Raw genomic sequence first — 24,644 nt, forward strand, 5'->3', positions numbered from 1 at the left:
GAGAACATTTCTTCCAGCTCGAGATCGGTGGTCACAAAAAGGCGGTCTCTTTGTCCAGGCTGAAACCCGTGTGCGCCCCGAAGCAACGTCGTGTCCGTTTTGTGGATTGACGGCGAACGAAGTTCGGGGATCCGTCGCCGAAACCCCCTAGGTTTCGTCTGGGGGCGGAGTGATGTGGCGCGGCAGGATCTGCAGCATTCGAAATTCATTTCGGATGTTGCGGATGCGGACGGGTAGATGGCGCTGAACTCCGAAACTCTCCACTCACTCGTTTTCTGAACGCACCAGGGGAGTGGAGAACCAGCGGTAAAAAAAATGCCGTTGGTTGGGACAGTAAGGACCGCATGGAAATAAGTCGGTCTCTTCTGTTCCAACCGCGGCGCGAGACACACGTAACGTCACATCGCTCGTGACTGAATAAAGTTTTAGCGTTTTCCTCTTAAATTTTTGTTGTTGAGAAGTTGACAACAGATTAGTCGACTGGCGTTTAGTCTCTTCAATTGGACGAATTTTAATTTGATTTGCTTTCTTTCGGACTAGGCAAAGCGAACTATTGATAAGTGGCATCACAGAATTTGGATTAACACACGCTCCAACCTCCGCATAGATCTCATTCGTTCCGGACCACTTTGTTTCTCCTGCCAACCATCGATCCGGTTCGATTACGTGTTCATTCGAATTTGTTGAATCGTTTTCAATTGACGAAGGCAAGTCATTTGCTAAAGGAATGTTCCGCAGAGTCAATATATTATCTCGCTTAATCCCAGAATGTCCAACTTGTATCATTTAAATTCTCATTGTAGTTAGACGAAGCGAGCAGTCTGGAGAGCTTCAATATCATCGTCGAGAAGCGTTCGTGCATTCCAAAACCCAATCATAAACCGTTCACGAATGCAAAAAGTCCTTGTTAGCCTACAAATCTCTATCCCTAGATTTATTATATTAGCGGCCTTTATTGGGCCTAAGATTCTCCTGGGGACTCTGTATACTGTAATTGTTTTCCTGTGTATAATTTTTTTATAAAATTGATTTGTAAGCTTTATTGAATAACTTGAGGTTTCTATAATGTGGAAGCAAATCGTCCTTGCCTAAATGTTTCACAATTAAGAATTTAGAAATTTATTTTTAAATCTCTGCATTAACTTTACAATAAAATGCATTATCGCTGCGTTGCTGCTTTAGCGCATTTTTTAGTTCGTCGTTGCTCTGTTGGGATTTTTTGGTACATAAAACCACATGAAATTCTTTTAGGTAACACATTTTCCACTACAGTTTTTCTGGTTTAGTGTAATCATCACTGCACTTAGCGCCACTGAGTCATATTGACGCAACCAACGACTCATTTATTACTTTTTTTCGTGGCAGGGAAAAAAATCCTGGATGCATGGCAACTATACGTTTCCGTCAGAAAAAACGGGGTCTTAAATCTGGTCCTGAACTTTTGAATGGAAATTTTTAAAGAGATGTTGCGCTTTTTCAGTGGTTGAATTTTTGGTATAGTTGATGTTGTGTATCCAACCAGATGCCAAACTATTTTCAACACTTATGTAGTAATGTTGCAGTAATGTTCCCCTGAAACAATTCACTGTAGTAACACAAAAAAGCCTTAATATTTTAATTAACTCATCCCGCTGAATTTGAAAATATCTTGGCATTTTAATCATATAAAGCATCAACCAGCACAGTATCTCTTTAAAACTTTGAAGAGGAGCTACGGTTGGAGTTTCAACGAGGGTCTAATGCCATAGAAACACTGCATATGACTTTGAGTGTATACTTCTTTCCGAAACATACACAGTATGATACAAACAAATTAATCTACATTCGTTACCCGGGAATCCTTTTTTGCTACAAAGTTTAAGCAAATACAATCTGCTAGATTTTATTCGTCCTTTTGCACTTTCATTCAACTTAACCACATAATAACCCTAGACTTGAACTCTGGGGCAAAGTTGCTCCACTATGTTTAACAAGGGTAAAACTACGGAAATAGTTTACCTTTTGAGGATTTAACCGACGGAAGTCCATATGTGGCCAGCCAGTATATGTGTAATTATAGCAATATGCCTGGAAGAAAGTTGCGGAGATGGTGACCTTTGAAAAAGTACAAGCCACATTCAATGACCATTGTTCGTTTCTGCATTCTTTGACCTATCCTACTTCCATTTTGCCTGCAAAGAAACATGTAATTGGTATTTATCATCATCTTGTTCTATCGTCCTTTATTCACTCGTGTGCTTCCAAAAACATGTATAACGAAGACAATGTATTAGATATATGAAATATAGATGTGTACATATGTTCACATACTATGTGAATCGTCTACACTTAGCGGTAGACAGATTAAAAGGCATCCAAATTTCCCCTTTGCTAACATTTCAAATTATTCCTTTCAGATGCGGTCAGGAGACTCGAGTGATTCCTCGAATATTACAATTGCGGTCACATTGGCTGAAGTCTGAAAAAGAGAGTGTTCGCCTTCAAGAGGCTGGAATTAGTAAAGAAGTTATGAACAGTGCGATAGCACAATTCTGTTTAGAAATTATCGCAAAACACGGTGAACCCGCACCTCGACTTTGTAACAAGGATCCATTGACGTTAAAGATGGGTTCATATGTTATAGAACTGTTCCCGAATGTGAGTATCTTAAATTTTACAAACTTAAATATATTTTAAGAAAGTAACGCTACCCAGCCATGTACAGGTACAGGCAGCTCCTTTCTAAAAAGGAAAAACTTTCACATTTAATGTTGCTGCATATACATGTTCTTATTAAGAGCTTCACTTGGAAATTCTTAAACGTGCCGAAGACCGAAGACGAAGTATTTTCTTCATGTTAAAATTTTAGTAAAACAGCAAAATCAACCTCCGTATGAGTTCACACTTCTGAACTTTCACATCCGAAATGCGAAAGTTAAAGCCCATTGAGTGGAAAACTTTACAATCAATAAACTTCATCTTTGCCATCACCTACTACATAAAGGCTTGTTGAAATATTTGAAAGTTTTCAAGATCCTTGCTTATTTGAACCTAATATTCATCCCCAGAATAACTTTGGTCTGCTCTGGGATAAAAAGGCATTTTCACTTTTCATATAGCTTTAAACGATGTAAAAAGGTATGCTTCCTGTATAATACAAGCCTATGAAGAATGATAAGAGCGTTATCTGGAAACGAATTGGCGGTAAGTTCTTTCAAGTTCCTGACTACCGAGTTGGGTTAGGTCTCGAAGGCAAGGTTATTCCATATTTTTGCTATTTTCTGGTAGCCTTTGAAATCTATTCTTAAAAAATAATCCTTCAATATATAAAGATGTGCACAAACCAATAATCCTCTCATCGAAATTCAAATATTCTAGAAATATGCGTCTTAGTAGAAATTCTTGAAATAGTTTAATATGAAAAAGGGTTGTTCATCCTATTTTCTACCATCCGGGGTAGTGTGTCTTTTTCCTACGCAACGAATTGTTGAAAGATGGTACTGTACAATTGGAACTTTTGTAGAGTGTGCTCGACTTTTAAGTCTTTATAGAATTATGGGAATTCCATTCCGTTGCAGAACTAAATTAATAATGGAGCTTATTGGTTTCGTTGTAAATACTGTGACGCAAATGAATGAATTGGGAATCTAGTACTATATGTGAAAAGGTGTCTCTGTTAGAGCTGCATAAAAAAAACATTGATAGTTTTTTGGCATTGCTTCTGCTCCTCGGACAAAAAGTGGTTGAAAGACTTTATTATGGGATCGCAGCCGATAATTTGCCTAATTTTTACAAGCTATAAAAACCTTAAGTATATTTCCAAACTCGATACATGAATGACTATACAGATACGTTCCGTTCCAATCGGTATAGTAGTATAGGGTGGAGAGCTATAGTGTTGCAAAGTGACATTTTCACTGGGAAGACTGGATTTTCTCTTCTAATGTACCGCTTCGGTTCTTCCATTTTTCAAATAATCAACCCAAATTATTTCTTTCAATACCAAAAGATAATTTCTTGTCAAGCTGTGAAACGCTCGAAGAGGCGTTAAGAGATTGAATCGCGTTCCGCGTCCGTTCTTTGAGATGTGTTCAAAGTTTACAAGACTTGCGGGATTTCAACTTTTTTGTACACGATTATGTTAGTATTCAATTAGTCAGCGGTATCCCGTACTCATGTGCGGGAATTCTTAAAAATTAAAGTTCAAACCCATCGTATATTTGTCGATGTTTTCACTGTTATCTGACATCCACGGTGTTCGATCTTTGTTTTACAGTGCCGCTCAAATGCTTTGCAACTGAACTTACTATTCATGAAACATCAAATTTTTTTAATGAAATAGTAACTTTAAATGAAATTTTATATCAATTTTATTAACTTCAATTATTGCTGATTATTGAACAAAAACTAAAATATTATTCCACTATTTAACAATATCAATTATTTAAACTAAACGAAAATTATTAATGACAACACCGCGCTTTTCTAGCCTTTCGCAGTTTGCTCTGGATAGATACGACCATGGAGTTGATCGCATCCCAGTCTTCCTCACATGCTAACTTTCTTCGCACCAGATTGTCTGGTACGAGCACCTCTCGTAGAGTCTCTCCTAGGTTCTTCCTTTCCTCCACAAACCTTGGACAGTGGAAGAATACATGCTCTGGGTCCTTTGGGATTCCATCGCAGTTTGCACAATCGGGTGAGGTATCTAGTTTAAACCTGAAGAGGTACTGGCGATATCTTTCATGCCCCGTGAGAAACTGGGTAAGATTATAATTAATCTTACCGTGCCCTCTCTCCAACCACTCCTTGATTGCAACGCTCTTGCCATCTATTTAGAGATCTCCCCCTCTCGGCGTTATTCGTCAGCGATAAAGGATAGATAGACTGCGCATTATATATATTCGTCATCTCTTCCGCCAAGATGTCAATGGGCATCATTCCAGAGATGATGAATGCTGCATCACCTGAGACAGTCCTGAATGCCGACCACACCTTTAGGGCTGTTCTTCTCAGTTTGTTAGCGTCAAATATAATCTGCAATAGCTATCCCCAAACTGGAGCTGCATAGAGCAGGATCGAACTCACTACCCTAGCTATAAGCAACCTGGAAGCATGCCGTTGCCCTCCCACGTTCGGCATCATCCTTGCCTTTCCTTGCCAGGGCCACACTTGCAGTGGATGCTTTGTCATAAACATACTACACGTGTTGCTTATAGCTAAGCTTACCGTCTATCATCACTCCCAAGTATTTGATGGCAGGCTTAGAAGTGATGATATGATTCCCAATTTGAATACGGACAAAATTTCGTTTACGGCGCTTGGCGATGGGCACCGCTTCCGTTTTTTCCTCCGCAAGTGTCAGACCAAAACTCTCTAGCCAACCCTTAAAAGCACTGATCGCTTCGCATGAGTATAACTCCGGAAGAGGAAGATTAAGTACATCGGTGTACATGATGTTCCACAGCAGTGGGTGCAGTACGGAGCCCTGGGGACACCCGCGGAGATAACGTACTCCTGGGGTCCGTCACCGGTGTCACACCAAAGCCTCCGTTCTTGTAAATAGCTGCAAGATAAGCGGGAATACCAATCTTCGCCAGAGATTCCGGTATTAGGTTCCAATTGGCCGAAATGAATGCATTTCTCACGTCCAGGGTCACTACTATGCAATATTTGCTAGTACTGCCCTTCCCGTGGATTCCATCTTCGGCCAAGCCAGTAACCATGTTGATGGCATCAATGGTTGATCTGGCTTTACGGAACACATACTGCCGATCTGAGAGACCTTCCTGGCTCTCAGCAAACGGGAGTAATCTATTATGATTCTATTGGCGCTCCCCCATGGGTTTACGTCCGCTTCCGAACAGAGCTCCTTAAAGCTTTCCCTCTTGCTCCGTTGGATGGCGAGCTTGACGGTTTTGCGGGCTTCCTTATAGACGCGCTCTTTTGTCATTGGTCGATTCTGTTTACCGCTCTCTGAGCCGCTCTTCTGGCTCGGTTACAGGCTAATCGAAGGCTGGCCTGTTCAGTATTCCACCAGTAGTTTGGTCTTCTACTGGGGAATGAGCACCTCCCAGGCATGGACGCGTTACGTGCTTTGGCGATGTATTGGGCCACATGGGCAGCTCTTTTCGTAGAGGCGCCTGCTTTATTAGATTGGTCTAACCACACGTCTATGAAAGTCTGCTCATCCAGAGCTTTAGTGGACCAGCCTGACATCTTTCTCGGTTTCGGGCATGATGGTTTCTGCCCGGTGACTCCAGCCATAGCCCAAAGATTGCCTGGTGATCGCTGTGGGTGTAGTCCTTGCTGATGCACCAGAACATACCACGTGCCAGTGCAGGGCTGACAAAAGTTATGTCTATGATTAAGGTAGACCCTCCTTTCTGAAAGGTGTTTACATATCCTTTGTTGGCCGTCTAATAGACTGCGGCACCTTGTAACTGCAACTAAAGTTGTTGACGCAGACAATGAATGCTGTGTTTAAATCCTTTCATTGAGATAAAAAGGATAAGCATTGATGGAAAATTTCTGTGTGTGGTCTAGGTTTTCTGTGGGCATAGTTTTAGTAAGTGACGATCAAAATCAATTTCTATCGATGCTTACAGAAATTGAAGAAATGTCAGGTTTCAAATCTAATTTAATTTTGGTTCTAACTATGGGTTAATATTTAACCATATTGACATATGCATGAATTATCGAAGAAGTTGAAGAATATATCTGTCAGAAGACCTGTTGAATTAAATTGAATGGCTTTTGCAAAGCTTAATTTCAAAGTCATTTCAGAATCCCTGAAAACCTCATCTTATTGAGAAGGAAAGCTTTCGATTGTGTGTATTGCTGATTAAAGTGTATGGACTGAAAAGTATATCATTAACAAGAAAAGCATAAACATGTTATGAGTCATTTAAAGATATTTGCTGTGGATAAAGTCTACAAGATAAAAAAGTCGGAAACCGAAAGCTCAGTGCTTCAAGTATGAAAGGTTGTACTGATTTTGTATATATAAATATTTGGCTTCCAGTGATTCCGTTTATATATAGCTCGTAAGCTCTGGCTATACTCGATACCTAATTCCATGTGGTACTGACTTGACCACTACGTGGGGAGTGTTAATTTACGGTGACAAAGGCTTTGACAGTAGGATTTCCACCAAGCTTTCCAATATGACGCCCCTATTAAGTCTATCCTACTCTAAATTCTACGGGTCTATCATAAATTTACGTGGGGTTCGCAGTAAATTTTCAAAATATGATAATATTATTATTTATTTATTATTTATTTTATTTGAGTAGATATCGTAATGTGCATGGAACACCATTTTTTTCAGAATTTTGGATTGGATATTTTCTAAGAACGAGTTCTTGAAATAATTTACCCTTTTCGGACCCCCACGCTCCTCTTCTTTGCAACCAATGCCAAAACATCTGCTTCGGAAAGTTCTAATCGAGACATGGGGTATCAACCATGAGACCATATTTGAAGAAAAAAATTTGGTTTCCGCTTTTACATGTATAGGGACCCTCCCTTGACTTCGACGTGCAACAATGTAATTGACCACATGTATGGGGGTTTGCAGTTCCTATCTTTCCACCAAAATTCATGTCGAAAGGTGTAACCGAGAAAAGTGTTTGATAGACAGATGGACAAACAAACAGACGGACAGACCTCGACGGTATACCGAACCAAGCCTTTAAGCTGTATAGTAGTTTGCAGCATATTTCGTGGATGGGATCTTTCTCGAGACGTGGAAAAGACAAAGGCTTGTGTTATTGCCTAAATCTGGTAAGTCTCCTGTTGAACCATCTTCCTATAGACCTATTGAACACTACTGTTCGCAGCTGTTTAACAGGCTCTGGTACGAAAAATTCAATGGACTCAGAGAGTCCATTGTCTCTGGTCTTCTACAGGGCTCTGTTTTGGGGACGCTATTGTGGAACATAATGTATAATGACGTCCTCAAGTCTTGGAAAAACGATGACATCATCATGGTATCAGGGGTTTTGTTTTCAGTACTCACGATAATGTCTTTTTCTAAGCTATTTGCAGCATTACTTCCGATAGTGTCTAAGTTATTCGCCACTGAGCCATGGTGGTCGTAAGTTTTCATCTTCTCTTACCTTCCATTTTGGTTCGATGTTTCGGATGCCATTATCATAGCCATTCTGAGTTAAGTATCAGAAATATGCAAACATTTTCTCATATGCAGTCTGTAGGAAACCGCGCAAACACATAATAATAATCGTTGGCACAACAATCCATATTAGATCAGGGCCTTGAAGTGTGTTAGAGCACTTCATTCAAGACCGTAACGGTACACTACAGTACACTGTAGGAGGCAATGTGGCCAGCATTACGCTCGCCCGAGAGAGAGACATCCTTGTGCTCTAACCACTCAGCTACCCGGACACACATATTATACATATATATACATATCAATAGGTATGTGAATACCGACCTGGGCCCGCGTCTGATAGGAAATCTAGCAACCCCTTATGGGTCTGGCTGTATGTTTGCCTGTTAGTTTGTCACACACATTCTTGGAAACAAGTGTACCTATTGGCATCAATTTGCATTGAATTCAAGGCAAGCTTCTTATACTTGCTAAAGGAGTGTGCACTTTTTCTTAAATTTTTAATAGTCCAAATGAAATCATTTTTTCAGTTAGTGCTTGGGGAAATAGGTTTTAGCTTCCGCAACAGTTGATTGAGAATGGAACAACGTTGCGCACAAAGTAAACGCAAAAAAGTATACACAGATGGCGCTAGTAGTATTAAATCTGCATGATTTTTTAGTTAACCCTTCAAAAAACATGTGTAGAAATTTAACAGCTTTCTGACTATTAATTTGTGGTAATTAGAGAGCATTTTGAGTGAAGCAGCTTTTGTTGGTTTGAAGAAAATGGATAAAAAGAAATTTCGTGTGTTAAATCATTGCTTTTTGGTGAAAAAAATACTTTTGAAGCCAAGGCTTAACTTGATACACATTACCCGGACTTTGCACAAGGAAAATCAACTGTAGAGAAGTGGTTTGCTAAGTTTAGGCGAGGCGAAATGAGCATCTAAGACGTTACACGCAATCAATGAAAACGATGGTAAAATTGCACGAATTGGGCTTCGAATCGCCTCGGCATCCACCATATTCTCCAGCTTTTGCGCCCAGCGACTTTTTCTTGTTCTTAGACCTCAAGAGATTGCTTGCTTGCTCACTGGAAAGGAATTTATCGCCGATGAAGAGTTAATTACCGAAACTGAGGCCTATTTTAAGGTGAAAGACTAAATGGTATCGAACAATTGTATGATCGCTACAATCCTCGTATCGCTCTTCAAAGCAACTATTCATGTTTTAGTATCCCTTAGCTTCTGTACTGTATTCCTTTCAATTTCCTACTTTCCATCACTTACTTATAAATGATTATTGTTATTTTCAATGTTATTCACAAAATTTTCAATTTTAATATAAAAATTCTCCAATATTCTAAAATGATCATTACCGTTTTCTTTTTGTTGTTGTTGTCTATTGGAAATGCATTTAAACTCTTTGTTCCCAGATAGGACGAAAAGTTGTACATGCAAATCGTCCTGTGCACCGCTGTTGTTGCAGAATTTTTAACAGAAACACGGCCGATGGCGAGGAGTGGGGTTGTGTCTGTTACTGGAATACTCTTGGTGATTTCTGAGTTTGAAAAAATGGAATACTCCATTTCAATGGTTTGAGGATGTCAAGGCAAGGTAAGAAGTCTCGCTTCAAGAACATCTGAGGCTGGAGAAGTATCGATTGAGGATGTGATAAGTTGTGAATTTTCCCTCTCGATCACGGCATTCGGCTTTCAAATTTGATGACTTTACGGTCACGGTCGAGCCCTTCAATTTTAGCTCGAGTGTTTTTCTCTTGCTAGGTTCGCGCGATAATCCCATATTTGATTCACAGATGCGTACCCCCACACATCGATTTAAGGACACGTGAAATTTTGTAAAATGGCACGTTAGGGACTGAAATGTTCAAAAGAACTTCCTATCATTTCTGAGCCTGGCTAGTATAGAGGCTTGTCAACGCCCCAGGATGCTTCAGCATTTTGGGATGGTTCTCCCTTCTAGGTCGATTTCAACCAATCGCGATGGTCTTTGGTTGTAGGTAGTTATTATACTGCAACAATCGGAAAAGTAAAGCTAAATGTGTCTAAGTTAGTGATTTGTGATAAGTTATAAGTTTAGTCCAGTAAATTCTATTGATAAACCTTTCCCTGTTTAAAAAAGTTCTGCTTTTTATTTAAATATTTATCTATTTTTTCCAGGCAAAATTCTTATTTATGGTGAGAGATGGTCGAGCTACTGTACATTCGATCATTTCACGGAAAGTAACAATAACAGGATTCGATTTGTCGAGCTATCGGCAATGTATGACTAAGTGGAACCGTGCTATTGAAGTTATGCACGATCAGTGTAAGGAAATTGGAAAGAATCAATGTATGATGGTAAGTTAATTGTTCAATTAGTATTCAATCCATATGAAATCGGTTTAGTAACATTAGTGCTGAACGACGATAAGTGAAACGTAGCTAGCAAGAATACATGAATAATAATTCATCTAAATATTGATACGATATATAGTGTCTCAAATTTGTATTTATCAACCCTGAAATAGCTTTGCTAAAACCAACATCAAACGCATTCGATTGATGTTAACAAAATATATTATATTAGCGAACCATAAACATCATTTCCTGTAAATTGCATTTTAATTAATTGGCAACTGCGGTTTGTTATTGAGTAGTATATGGAGTCGGTTCCATACAAAGGGAAAATAATTGCACCAACTTGAAAGCATATTGAGACATTCATTTCCATCCATGCTGTGCATTTTGATGCGGTTTGGCTATTTTAATTGGAATGGAAATTGAAACTTTATAATTAAATTGGGCCAATTATGATCGTTTCCCTTTTTGCAAATGGATGTGAAATACAACCGAAAAATTGTAATCGTTCATTTGAGAACTGTAGTTTGCCTTTGCTTTTCAAAATAAATTATGATTCAATTTATCTGTTCGTGTAAAATCCTAAACTATCATACTTTAACTTGGTACCTTTAGCGAAGTGACACAATTATATTTTGTGAGAAGATCGAGAGATTTGTACGTTGAATGAGTCTCGAATTTCACAGATCCAAACACCGAAAATCGTTCAAATTGACTCTCCCTAATTCAAAACTCCCTTACTTTGCATTTAAATTGAAATGTTTTCACTGCGTGCGATAATGGAAGGGTTTTTGGCTAAACGCCACAATTCTTCTTCCTTACCCTCTTCACTAAGCCGACATTTTACAATATCCAGTCTAAGATTGATTAAGGTAAATCAATCAAGTAAATTGCCTTCTTTCGTTGAAATAAATTGAAGTAACACCACAACAGATGTTCGCACTCAGTATACTGCCTTCAATTTCGAATTTTGAATTAACAACGGGAGAATGTTGCCATACATTTTAACAGAAACTTTGAAAACTAATTGCAGGTATATTACGAGCAGCTGGTACTGCATCCAGAGGAGTGGATGCGGAAAATACTAAAATTTTTGGATGTACCATGGAATGACTCGGTGCTGCACCACGAAGAGTTTATTAATAAACCAAATGGTGTGTCCTTATCAAAGTAAGTAGACTTTTGTATCCACATTATGCTTTTTTACTTGAGTAGGTTGCTGATTGCTTGCAGTGCATGGTAACAGCATTTCCACTATACTAGTATTTTCCCATTTCCTTGATTTATTTTTGTAAATATTTTGTCGATTGGGAATTGGATATTCAAAAAAGAATCTCGTAACATATGTACCTTTTACAAAGCTGAAAAAAATTCAAAACAGTACCTTAAGGTTGCAAAAATCCATGAGAATTACATGCCTATTCTATGCATAATCGCTAGCATCTCTAGTAATATAATGACGGTACGTACTTTCCTAACAAATGATATATAAAGTTGGAAGGTACTAAAAAGGCTTTTTATAAAGTTTTGTACTTCTTCATGTGATGATATCCTATTAATGAGGAATCCAAGTTAACGCTATTTGACTATATCCAATCGGTTGGTATTTTTGAGTATCACATTAACCCTGTGATTTGCAGCACACTCAAAACCTTTCTTGCTTTTTGTAAAAGATGACTTTTAGGGATAGACATTTGTAGGCTAGTAACCTGCAAATTTCAACTACCGGACTAGTACCGAAACACCAACAACGCCTCGGAAAGGGACTGAGGGACTGACTGTCACGGCTACTATAATTAGCTGTCGTATTAGGCAAAGACGGTTTTACGGTTTCTTACCAGGGCAGAAGCAAATTATCAGACGCTGCCTCACCTCTGCCCTGGAAGCAGCGTGACTGAAGCGGATCGCAGATGTTAAATGCTCCTTCATAAAATTCGCAGAACACTACATGACTGCGAATTATATTGAGCGTAAATCTGCCCATACTTTGGCCCAAAGCTTGACCAGAGCTGAAGATATATATTTTTGGTGGTTTTTTTGTTGATTTGTTTCTGGAATGTGCGAACCCTCCTGACAATGGTATCGAATTTCAACGATGTAAGGTGGACATTCTGGGTCTAAGCGAAGTTAGATGTCGGACGCTGGAGAGTACTCCTCTCCCTTTTGCCACACTAATGGTGAAGTGTCTTTGTACTCTGAAAAGGCAAGTGGTAACAAACATGTACCCGGTGTCGGATTGTTACTGACGGCTATCGCAAGGTTTTCTCTTGGCTTGAGTCGGTTTATAATAGGATTCTGACTGCAAGATCCGGGTCCAGGTTAAGGAACATCCCAATTGTACAGTGCTATGCACCAAACAATTAACCGCAGTTCAAGAGAGTCTTTGAATGTTATGGTCGAAGGGATTGAAGACTCTATTGACTGCTGCGAGTGTTGGCGTGACGCGCTCGAACTCCGATAACGAGTGAAATCCCCAGAAGTTGTGCGTAGTGTGCGCTATGACAAAAGAAAATTTGATTTTAGGCTGATCAGGGAAGCAAAATATGCCTCAGAACGCAACGATTCGTAAAATGTGCATCGCATCACGAACGAGTTTGCATGTGGTCGTTCATTTTCAAAGGTCCTGTGGAGGACATTACCGATCGACTTCTCACCGATGATGTCGCGGAACTGAAGAGGTGGAAAGAACACTTCATCCCGATTCTTATCATATCCCATAAAGTTCCTCCTCTGGTGTGTGAAATGGTTAGTCGTTGCGGATGTGAACTGTTTCTCCATGGAAAAGGGAAATCATTTCGAACATGAATGTACTTAAACGGAGTAAAGACGTTTTGCTTGACGGTCTTCCCGCAGACGTATTCATCACATCACCTGTAGTTACTGCAGGTCTGCTACTTCCACTCGTACGGACATCTTGGGAATCCCAGACTCTTTTCCAGAGAGTGGAACAAGGGGATTGATTACTGAAGGACACCCGTTTTGAGTGTGACAATTGAATGATGTCTGCGTGCTATTTATCGATGCAAAGATAATAGGTATAATGATCCTGGAACGCATCTAAAAGCATTGATCGGCGGGCAGATTTCCGTTTCGGACTCTCCTGCAATGACAAAATCAACACCTTACGTATAATTTTGGAATAGTGCGCGGAATTTAGAATTTCTGTGCACCTGCTCTTTGTCCATTTCGAGAAAGTTTTCGATAACGTTAAAAAGGGAGACATATGATTGCCCAAAATGTAACGTGTTGCACCGAGGTAAAATCTCGGAGGATTTTGGGGTGGAAAGCGGAGTGCTCCAGGGTCTTATTATTATTTTATTATCATCGGTATTATCAGTGTTTGCTCTCTTATTGGGTCGTGGACCTTGGCCAAATGGCGCTGTATTTGAAAAGTGAGGCAAGTAGAATAGACTGGAGATAAACACCAATCAAGTCTGATGGATCATCGGACTCTCCCTATCTTCATTTATGGGCAATGCATCGCAGACGTCGATCAATTTACCTATCTAGGAAGCGTGGCTTGTACCGACGGTGGCACCAACTGGATATTACCCGACGCATTAACAATGCCACATCCGCTTTCGTGGATTAAATTGAGACTGTTCTGTGCTAATGTTCTTACTGTGTTCTTATATGGGGGTAGTACACGGGAAGTGAGCCTCCCGGCCCTTGCTACTCAAAAAAATTCATCAGAGTGCCCTGGCTTGATACTATACAAACGAAGAACTTTTCGGCGTACAGACCTGACCTCGTACGCGGTGTGGTCGGAAGGCGGAAGTTGGAGTGGATAGGATAGGAATCCCCGTCTCCAAAATGGCTGAGAGAAGTAGTGCAGGGATGTCTGGAAATCCTTGGGGAGCTGGAACGCATTTCCGCTTACCACGAACGATGTCATACCAGGTTGATTGACGCGCTATTCCCCACCCAGAGCTAAATGGCATCCATATACAAGGTGGACCGAAATTTTCTGTAAAATTTTCTTAATAAGTCTTCAGTACATTGAAAAATGCATACCGCGTGTTTCGCTACATGCAAAACAGGGATTTCCACTTTTTATTAAATTATTACGATTGTGTTATCATCTGTATTCATTTTGAGTTTGTTTTGGCGAAATTGTCAATTGAAATTAATAGTTCGAAATTTTATTGGAAAATAGTGAACGCATATTTCTAAATTTAGACGAGATTGGTAGGACGCTTGATGTATCCAGAACTACAATAATTAAATGGGCGAGGAAAAAATATCCGTATCCAATCAACCCAAATGTGGCCAACCGACTGTATTGACATAAGAAATGAAAATAAACTGATTGTGGATAAAACCCGGCTCAACAGGTTAAGGTAGGCGGGTCACCTAATCCGTATGGATGAGGATGATCCAGCCGGGAAAGTCTATAAAGGCAATATCTATGGTAGAAAAAGAAGACGTGCAGAACCTGGCTCAGATGGAGCGATGGCGTACGTCAGGACGCCAGACAGCTTTTAGGGATATCGAATTGATGGATCTATTTGCAAAATCGGGATGTCTGGAGTTCCTTACTAAGGCGAGAGGTTGTTGCGTCGTTGATGATGATGACTTGGAGAGTTAAAATCCGTTGCTTCTACCTTCATTCGTTTCGGACACCCTTACTGTAGTAGCGAATTACTACAGGTTACCCCACCACGACAAAGCGGTGTTCGAGAGGAGTCCGTACTACGTAACAGAATAAATAACCAATAGCGAAAAGGAAATTGCCTCATTATTTACATTAAAATTAAGTTAACATTAGTTAGCTGTCCTCTATATTTCTACGCCATTCAGAGGAAACTTTTCTCTTTCTCTCCTCAACTGAATTGAGTTTTCTATGCTTTCCCACTAGAATTTTAGAATCATTTCTTATGAAAATAGCCTTTCCACCTTTTTGCATTGAGTCCAAATTGTAACCATTCTCCGAAATCTGAAGAAAATTGAAATAGATATATTCAAGGTAATTTTAATGGCAATTACTTATTTCTTTCATCTTTTATCTTTCACAGAGTGGAGCGGTCATCAGATCAAGTTATTAAACCTGTTAATCTGGAAGCACTTTCAAAATGGGTTGGACAAATTCCCTCCGATGTTGTTCGGGATATGGCCGACATTGCGCCAATGCTTTCCGTTCTTGGCTATGATCCATATGCTAATCCTCCGGATTATGGTAAGCCTGATTCATGGGTACAGGATAATACTTTTAAGGTATGTGCGGGATGCTAAAATCGTTTTTGAGAGTAGTAATGGATTTCTTTGATCATATGTAGTTTCATATACATAATTTGATGATTGCAAAACTTTGATTTAATATTAATTTGCACACATTTTTTATGTTTTCAAAGTTTTATTACGTTCATTTTCCAAATATTTACCCCACAATGAAAATTAAATTGGTGGAAAGTTTTACGTCCCATGAATGGTCAACATTTGTCATTGTAAACAATGCGGATTGAGTGGAGGGAATTAGGGTGGCATTGTCGTTTAACTAATTGGGGCTCAGGCTGTCAGAAAATAGGATTTAAGAGCTCGTGGACAGAATGAATTTATTGAAAATGATACGTTTGGACAAATTTCTTTGGCCTGCAGAGATTTGTTCTGGAATTAATGGAAAACTGGGGGCCTGTGTTCATGAAATATATGTATCTACATCGGCGTGGCGGTATTATAGTGATTCTGCAATACTTTTGAAATTCTTTTCTTGTTTTTCTACCCTAGTTGGGGAAGTTTGTGCTATTGGCGAACTTAGTTAATTGATTGTTTCATCCAAGTTAGTTGACGTCTATTTATTAACAATGAGTTTATTATTGGAGTTAATTCATTTCCATAGAAAAGTTATCACTACAAATACATGAAAATGAAAGGGAAATATTGGAAATATCTAGGTTTTCTGGTTCCTTTCATTTAGATATTCTGGGAGTTTGCTGGTTATACGAGATGTTCTCGGTATCTATATCTTCTCACTTGGTTTTCTTGAGAAAAATGCCATAAAAAGTTAATAAGAAATGTTCAGGAATTTTTTTGGCGAGCTTTCACATTACTTGATATTGTTTTTTGTTTATAAGAGCAATTCAAAGTTTTTCACCGATATTAAGCGAAACAGTTGATATTACCGGAGATTAGTGAATGGAGTGTAGAATTCGTACAACTTTCTACCAATAAATCATTATAAGTAGCACTAGTGTTTGGTTTTCCATTTGTCACTTTGCATCCAACATGTTTTCTTTGTTTTTGCACATACATGTCCAGAATGTGGTTTGCTCCATAGATTTCTTTTTGATTGATTCGCTAATATTACATATACAGGTAAAAGCCAATCGTAAAATGTGGGAGCATAAAGCAAAGCAAATCCTGAATAGAAATGATGAAAGTGATCATTTCGACTATGATACAAACACCCCGGATACTGGTCCGGAACAAAATGAAAATAACGAGAATGACATCGAGCACAAAGGTCACCATAACAACATTCCCGACGACAACTATGCGGATACTAACCCGAATATTAAACATCATAATAACGGAAAAACATGATATCGGATCTTGAAACGTATTATACAATAAATTTTACATTATGGTGAGTTTTAGTAATTTAATTTTCTTATAAAATATCGCAAAAATGTAATAAAAATATTTTATTGAATAAAAAAAAACTGAAAGTAAAAATAAAATCAAGCACAATAACTGGATACTAGAATGGCAGTGTAGTACATGTATATATTCAGAATAAGAAAGGGGATGACTGCGGCAACGCCATATATTAAAAGTATAGGAATAAAATTCGAATATAATCTATTCCATTGATTTTTTATGGAAATGCTTCCCATTTTTCATTGCTCATAAAAACATAATTCCCACCCTATTTAGAATTCATTTCAAAACGGAATTTTCTTTACATTTGTAATAGCAACTGAGAATCATTTAATGAAAATTTGATTTCAATCTTTCAACAGATTCATCTTCTCAATTGAAATTTTGTGATAAACTGAAAAATGAAATATTCAATTAAGCGTGTTGAATGATATTCCCTTAATTACTTCAACGACATGCAGATCAAACACGTTTTGTTTGTTGTTTATTTTGACACATTTCTAAATTTAAATGAAAAATAATCAATTTACAGCTGTTCAAGGCAAATATATTAGGCGTTTTTGATGGCTAGATAAATGAAATGATATAAGGAAAATGGAATAAATGTATTTTATGCTTTCCGCAGAAGTTAGAGCGATCATATTTGGAATTCAATTGTTTGTTGTTATTTCGCTTGATCCACATCAATTTTGAAATAATCTTTCTAACTAGTCAACTGTTTTGTGTTTAATTATGATGGAACGAATGGATTAAATGAACTAATTCGCAAATTAATTTGATGAAAGCAAATATGATCAATTGGTGAAGTGAACTAAAAACAATTAATTGTACAAGTGTCAGTTTTTAACGCAGTCACTCTGAAAACATTATTTAAGGAAGGTCAATATCCTGCTTTTAAGGTTATAGCAAGTTTGGAGAGGAATTCGAGCTTATCGCTTTAGACAAATGAGAACATTTTCAGGTTAAACAGGGACACTTATCAAAACAGATATTAGTTTCTTAATAGCTTAATGTATAGCAACCGCTACAAGAATGTATTTATTTATTGCCAATATATAATATTAACCATCTATGATAAATTAGCAACAACTTTATTGCACTCAGCCTAGGACATACATTATGTGCATACTGGAATAGTAACAGTTACAACTGACATCATAGCAAAACTATAGTTTTTCTCTCTCAAAATTGAAGTATGGCGTCCATGTGTAGACCCTTTTCTACTCATTAACATTTTTCTCTGTCCTTTCATCTGTCTATCCGTTTATCAAACATACTTTTTTCAGAAACGGTTATACCAGCTGACAGGAAATTTGGTAGGAAGATTAGAACAGTAAACCGTCACGCATAGGATGAGTAACATCCTTCTTAACGTAGAGGAGGGGGGTGTATTTTTTTCACTGAATATGGTCACATGTGGTATCAAATAAAAGTTCTCGATTATTCCTCTTGTGGGCTTTGAAACCAGTCTTAAAGGGGATTATAAATTGACCACTTCACCACTTTTAGATATTCAACTCCGAAAAAGAGCTGCAATTATACGATATCTACAAACTAGCCCCCATACCGATATCTGCTCGTATAAATTTGATAATAATATATTATTATATTTTCGGAAAGTTGATTGGATTGCACTGGTCTGAATATCGAAGTTGGGGGCAGCGAGCTAAAGGCCGGCTGAGTCACCAGTCGCTTGATACTCTAGACGGTAATGTGAGAGCCTCTTAACTCTTTCAGACCAAGGGAAAATAGTAAGTTTGATCCGGACGAGGCGGCCGTGCTACTGAACAAAGGCTAAATAAACACAAGAACTGATAATTCAAAAATAGTGTAAAGAGATTTGACCAGACTTCAAATTTTTAGGCAACTTCCAGGATCAAGTTTTCCATTTGGAGGATTTCGTTTTTTGATTTCGACTTGCTTTAATACTTGGCTGGTTGTTGACTACTTCATTCATGAATTCTTCAATGATCTCTAGCCTATTTGCCTCCCACAATTTTTATGGTCAAAATACCATTAAAGTGGATTGCCACGAACAATCCTATTTGATTGGCACGAACCAAATTATTTGCTGACAATAGAGTCGTTTAGCAAATCTGGTTGTTCGTGCAATTTTTAAGGTTTTGTGTATAACAGAACCTTATTAGAATAGATTCAATTTCTGTCTGTCTGCTTGTCTGTCTGTCACACCCGATTTATTCAGAAACAGCTAAGGCTATTGTCACAAAATTTGGTGAGGAAATGTGGCCTGTGAATCACTTTACATAAAGCAGGTGGCGCCATTTTATGTTGAGCTTAAGGGAGGAAGGCCCCCCATACATGTGAAAGAGGAGATGTATTTTTTTTTTTCACAGAATATGGCCATATGGGTTATCATATAAAAGGATTCAATTAGTACTTCTCAAAATGAACTTTTGATATCCGGTGAAACATATGGGAGTGAGGGGTCAAAATGCATGCCTTAAAAAGTGTAGTAGGTATCTTTCTCAGTACCTATTTAACCGAAAAATCTGAAAAAAATCACAATGGTGCATCGTAATCTAGACCTCAAAATACATCCCCTTTGGATACCTGCTCAAAAAAAGTTAATTATAGTATATTGCCATATTTTAGAAATTTATCTGAAAACCCTCTTTAAGTTCATTCTAGAAGTGTTAAATTTGATACCATAAATAAGAATATAATACACGAGTTTGAAAAATTCTAACTATTATTAACGAAGTTATTGTGTATTTTAGTGTGGTCAGTGTCGTAAAAGAAATATTGCTGCCCTTTCTTTAAATGTCAAAGGACTTGAAATTCCTGGGCGTTTTTCATTGTTAAAAACTTGCATTTATTGTCAAAGTCATTTGTTAACTCCTCGTTCTCCATTACTTGTTGCTTATCGTTTACGATGATATTCTGTAAACAATTTAATGTTGTCCTCTTGAAATTCTCAAAAAAATGCATAAGTTGATGTTTGCATAATTGCTGTGCACGACAATCAGGGTGTGAGTTGATGGGGATTGATGTATACTTTGTTTTTGGAAGGAATCGAGGAATCTGTAATAATTTATATAGATGTCACGGTGTGGTTAAATACTGCCAATTATGGATGGTTAGGGACTATCGTCACATCCGTATAGGTCTTTACAAATGACGCCCAACATGGGGCCCTATATCCGTTTGGTTGTAATAGACCTCTAGAGCATAGCCTTTTCCAGTTCCTAACTTAGTTTTGCTGTGCCGGATAGAGAAACAACAGCTTCTCAATTTTTTTCCCCGACTAGGCTTGATTTGCGTTCGAATTCGTTTTTCGAAATTTTAGGTTACACCCCTTTAACTTGGAAGCAAGGGTTCTTAATCCTTATTTTCCCATTCCACCTTGTAGAGTTTCGTCGTTTGTTCGTTTTGAGAGCTTATGAGCCTATGGAATGTTTCATCTTCGCTTTGATTTCGAATTTCAAACAAATAAGATTGATTTCTTGCCGTTCCTTTTCTTCTTTGATTTGGTTAACTAATATTCTGCGATTTTGTCCCACATTCTTCTGATATTATTACCAATAGTAGCGTCTCTGATATTGAAATAATAATAGGAATTCAGATCGCAAAGAAGGAGAGCACTGGGCTGTGAGTCAACCAACGCAAGAAATGCGCTCGAAACAGCGCAACAAGAGCATAGGAACTCCTGACGATTCAGCCTACCCTCGGATCGAGGACATGCGATGATATAACGCCTCAATCACCATAAGTTTCGTTCCGACAAAATTATTTAATTTGAAAATGTTGGAGTTTAAAATATAATGGATTGGAGGATTGCTGCCTAATAAAAGGGTCCTTTTCAGAGCTGAAACTTTGACATATTTACATCTACCTTTTATTGGGGATGGGGCTTACTGGTAGTGTGAGTTTCGACAGTCCAACCTGGAAACTAGTTGGCCGACTCTGCGGGACGCTCTTCCGGATAAATTTTGCAACCAGCTACCGGATTTTGAACTTTGGGAGCGGATCTGAAATCGGACAAAACGGAATAATGAATCCTTCGTTGACTTACATCGGGACGTGCACTACCTCCAGCCCAGGCTCTAACAACCACTTCAGGGAGCAGAGTAAATAGAAACGTTACCCCACAGTCTTCGACCGGAGATCATACCAGTAATCTTTCCCATTCAGATATCCACGGTCCGGGATTTATATATGTGGATGAGTTGATAAATTCGGTAATCAACAAAGCTGCTTGATTGCTCGTAAATTCGGGAGAGCTGGACATCTGTGGTACGTTTCACGAAAAGAGCAGGTAGGAGCTTTCCACGGTGGAAACCATCCGCTCTCGTGGTTGCTGGAATTGTGGTGAATTAGGACAGGATTGGCAGGGTTGATTGGAGGACGCCGCTTCTGGTACGTTTGTGACATTCCTAATGTTTTCAAGCCACAATATTCATGCTGTGTGCGACCAAAAAACTGGAGGACATGATCATTCGAGGGGACGATTCAAAAAGCCCATCTTTTTGCCAAACTATGAATACACCATGGACTGCCACTTGTATTGAGCCGTTCTGAAGCTTCGGACTTTCACAGACCATCGTCGATAATTTTTAGGAAACCGACTCTTTCCACCAAGGGGAAAATGACAACCATATGGTACATCACCATCAATTTTGCTCAAAATATAATCGATATTCAATTCATGTCGTATATATGCACCTTTTATCACCAAGCAAAAAATGATGTTGTCTAGGCTTAGGACAGCCAAGGTTTAAACCGACGTTGGGTTTTTGAAATAATGTATTCTGAGCAAACAGCATTGCGCTAGCAAGTTCCAAATAGACTGTAGAAATACCAAAATGTCAAGAAAAAAAAATATAAAACCGTACAAGCGGCCAGAAAATGAATTTTCGGGATAGCAGGGGTGGTGGTGCGAAAACCTAGGTGCTTTAAACTGCGCCTACGTTAATATTGGTGGCAAAACTTGCCACTGATGGCAGAAATGTCAATTGCTTACTGATGCTGGTCATTTGGTGAAAAGGTTATACCTGTGAAACCGCACGCATGAAGTGTGTCATATCTTTCAACGCTGAGTTCAATGGAAGAGGAGTGCCTAATTATGCAAAATAGGGGTGAATATTCTTGCCGTAACGAAAAGCACAGCGTGTGCTAAACCACAGAGTTTATTCTGAATGCAGTTCAGGTATCCATTTCTGCTTAATGAAGAGACGTTTCCCAAGTTGGGAAACGGAGCACGGACTCTAAACCCCGAAAACTGAGTTGATATAAGTCTCCATATTTTCTCGATTCTCAAGCTCCTAAGTAAACGTATCTCGGCCAATTCAGATTAGTTCTTTGCAGAACAGAGTCTTAATATTTTTATCTAGTACGGCTTTCATGGACTTCTGAGGGGAGTATAATGTACCAACTACGGTATATACCATAGTTTCTGGCTTCGTTTCAGTTTCCTCCAAGAATTCATAAGAAAGCTTCACTCCTATTCTATGCAGACGAAGAGTCTGCCACTGCATGGCATAGGTAACAGGTAAATATACCGACATGCGTCTCTGTCTTATCCGCCAAATGGGTTGGTTTGTAAAACGCATTCGAAAATGCTTGGTTATTCTGAACCATTCTAGTCGGCTTCGCTTCACGATTTTTCTCTTCCTTATTCTAAGAATTATTTTTAGAATTCTATTCTCCAGTCAAATCCTTCAACTTCAGATAGGTAACCTTGTTTAACAGCTTTCAATACAAAATAATACAAAGTGAAATCCAATCAGCGTGATTATTATTTTTAGTAAGAAATGTGTTCAATAAATATTTTTATTGTCCTTCATAAAAACATTATTGTTTATTAGACGTGAATCTTGGTTTTAATGTTTGCCAGCAAATTGCAAAATCAATTTTTTGTTGTCTGCCCTCTCACATTATTGACAAAAGCCTCACAGCCCCTTATTCCACGAATTTAAAAGTTATCATCAAGTTTTTCAATTGGTGCAATGAACTGTATAATTCGTTATTCCAATACTTTCGATATTCAATCTAAACACAACTAAACGTGCATATACACATAAGAGAAAACGAAAATGTGGAAACTGCTGTCCAAGTAGAAGATTTTGCTTCATTCCAGAAAACATCTATAATTCCCCAATGTAATTAGCTTTCATAACCAGAAGTTCATGACATAAAGACACTTCAGTAATTCTAGGTTGAAGTAATTATCCACTTGATAAATGTACACGTGATCGAAAATTATATGACATATACATAGTAGAAATTCTGGCGAAATATCTAAATCTTTGATGTGCTTGATTGTCCACCTAATTAAAAACAAGTCAAAACAAAGTATAAAAGGAAAAAAAAACTACAAATAAAAATATCGAATCAATCAAAATAACTAGCTTAGGAAAAATGATAACAATAAATGGAAACACTTTACAAAGAAGGCTAGAGATTTTAGATAGATTTTTTTACAACCGACAACGTGAAAAAATTGTAATTATGGAAAAACGATATTTTCAATTGTGTGAATCGAAGCAAGAGAAAATCTTTTTATATTTATAAAAAAAAATATTAGCTGTAAATATTTATTATCATTATTGCGTGAAATTTGCTTCATAAGTCTGATTAGACAGTTCCCATATTGGAATTCAATAATTTCTCAGTTGTTTTCATCACGCGAAACTAGCCTCATCTTATGTACTTATGATTTTTCCACGAGGCTCTACCTTAAAAACATCTTTCATCTGGTCATTTTTAGGAAAAATTTTCTTTTGACGGGCACCTTTAATATATTTTAGAAGCACATTATCTTTTTGGAAAAGGTACGAACTACTAAAATGAAAATGTGTTGAAGAATATTTCTACAAGAAAAGTATATTATTTGTTGTGCCTTATAAAAGTATAGAGAATTAAATTGAATGAACTGGCACCTAAGAAATTCTGTGAAACGTTTGTTTGCAAAATTGAAGTCAAATACAATCATACACCTCTATATTTATAATATTTCGTTAGTTTCAATTGCTAGATGCATCCGCGTAGCTCTTAGTTAAAAGTATGTTACTGGTTCATGATAAAGAGGTTTTCCTTTGACAAAATGGTAATGAATTACAGTGGAATCCCGATATTTCGTATCCCGTTTACTGGTATTTTCGGGCAATTCGTACACATTTTGTATTGTCGATAATTCGCACCAAACCGTTAATCCCTTGACCATACGAATTATCGGAATTCTAATGTATATAGTTTTTCATTTGGGACGAAAAACTGGAATTGGTTTATGTTTTCCGTTGCTTGGCAGCTACAATATTTTTTATCTGAGCCGCGCGAACATGTAAATGTGAAATCCTCACGAGGAATAATTCTGCGTTGTGTCAAAGAATCAGCGTCTCGAATACGTTTCAAATCGAAAAATTATATTATTATAGTGACATAAATTAAGCAATTACTATACTTTACACTCTTCCCTCGTTAAGACTTTTACATTTTGAAACTAGTATAAAGGGAAACCTCTTCTTTTCGGACTGTAATCTTTATACATCATTCATAACTTTTTTGCCAAGTAAATTATATATTATCTTTAAATCAGTGCGATTATTTTGTACAATAATTGTTTATAACAAAACGA

At 37.9% G+C, this 24,644-nt stretch overlaps 1 protein-coding gene across 5 annotated transcripts in view; it reads left to right on the plus strand.

The window, feature by feature from the left end:
- LOC119656742 (protein-tyrosine sulfotransferase) overlaps positions 1-19,914 on the plus strand; it is a 212,541-nt gene extending 192,627 nt beyond the window's left edge. For 4 of the 5 annotated variants that reach the window (XM_038063298.1, XM_038063296.1, XM_038063299.1 and 1 more), the window contains 5 exons: positions 2,397-2,637; positions 10,274-10,453; positions 11,487-11,623; positions 15,469-15,667; positions 16,766-19,914. In XM_038063298.1, the coding sequence (XP_037919226.1) occupies positions 2,397-2,637; positions 10,274-10,453; positions 11,487-11,623; positions 15,469-15,667; positions 16,766-16,993 (985 nt within the window). In that variant the 3' untranslated portion in view covers positions 16,994-19,914. The remainder of the gene's footprint in view (positions 1-2,396; positions 2,638-10,273; positions 10,454-11,486; positions 11,624-15,468; positions 15,668-16,765) is intronic. The other variant, XM_038063300.1, reaches the window with a different exon arrangement.
- Positions 19,915-24,644: the final 4,730 nt, after the last annotated feature.

Source organism: Hermetia illucens, chromosome 5, assembly GCF_905115235.1.
Source record: "Hermetia illucens chromosome 5, iHerIll2.2.curated.20191125, whole genome shotgun sequence".
Taxonomy (NCBI): domain Eukaryota; kingdom Metazoa; phylum Arthropoda; class Insecta; order Diptera; family Stratiomyidae; genus Hermetia; species Hermetia illucens.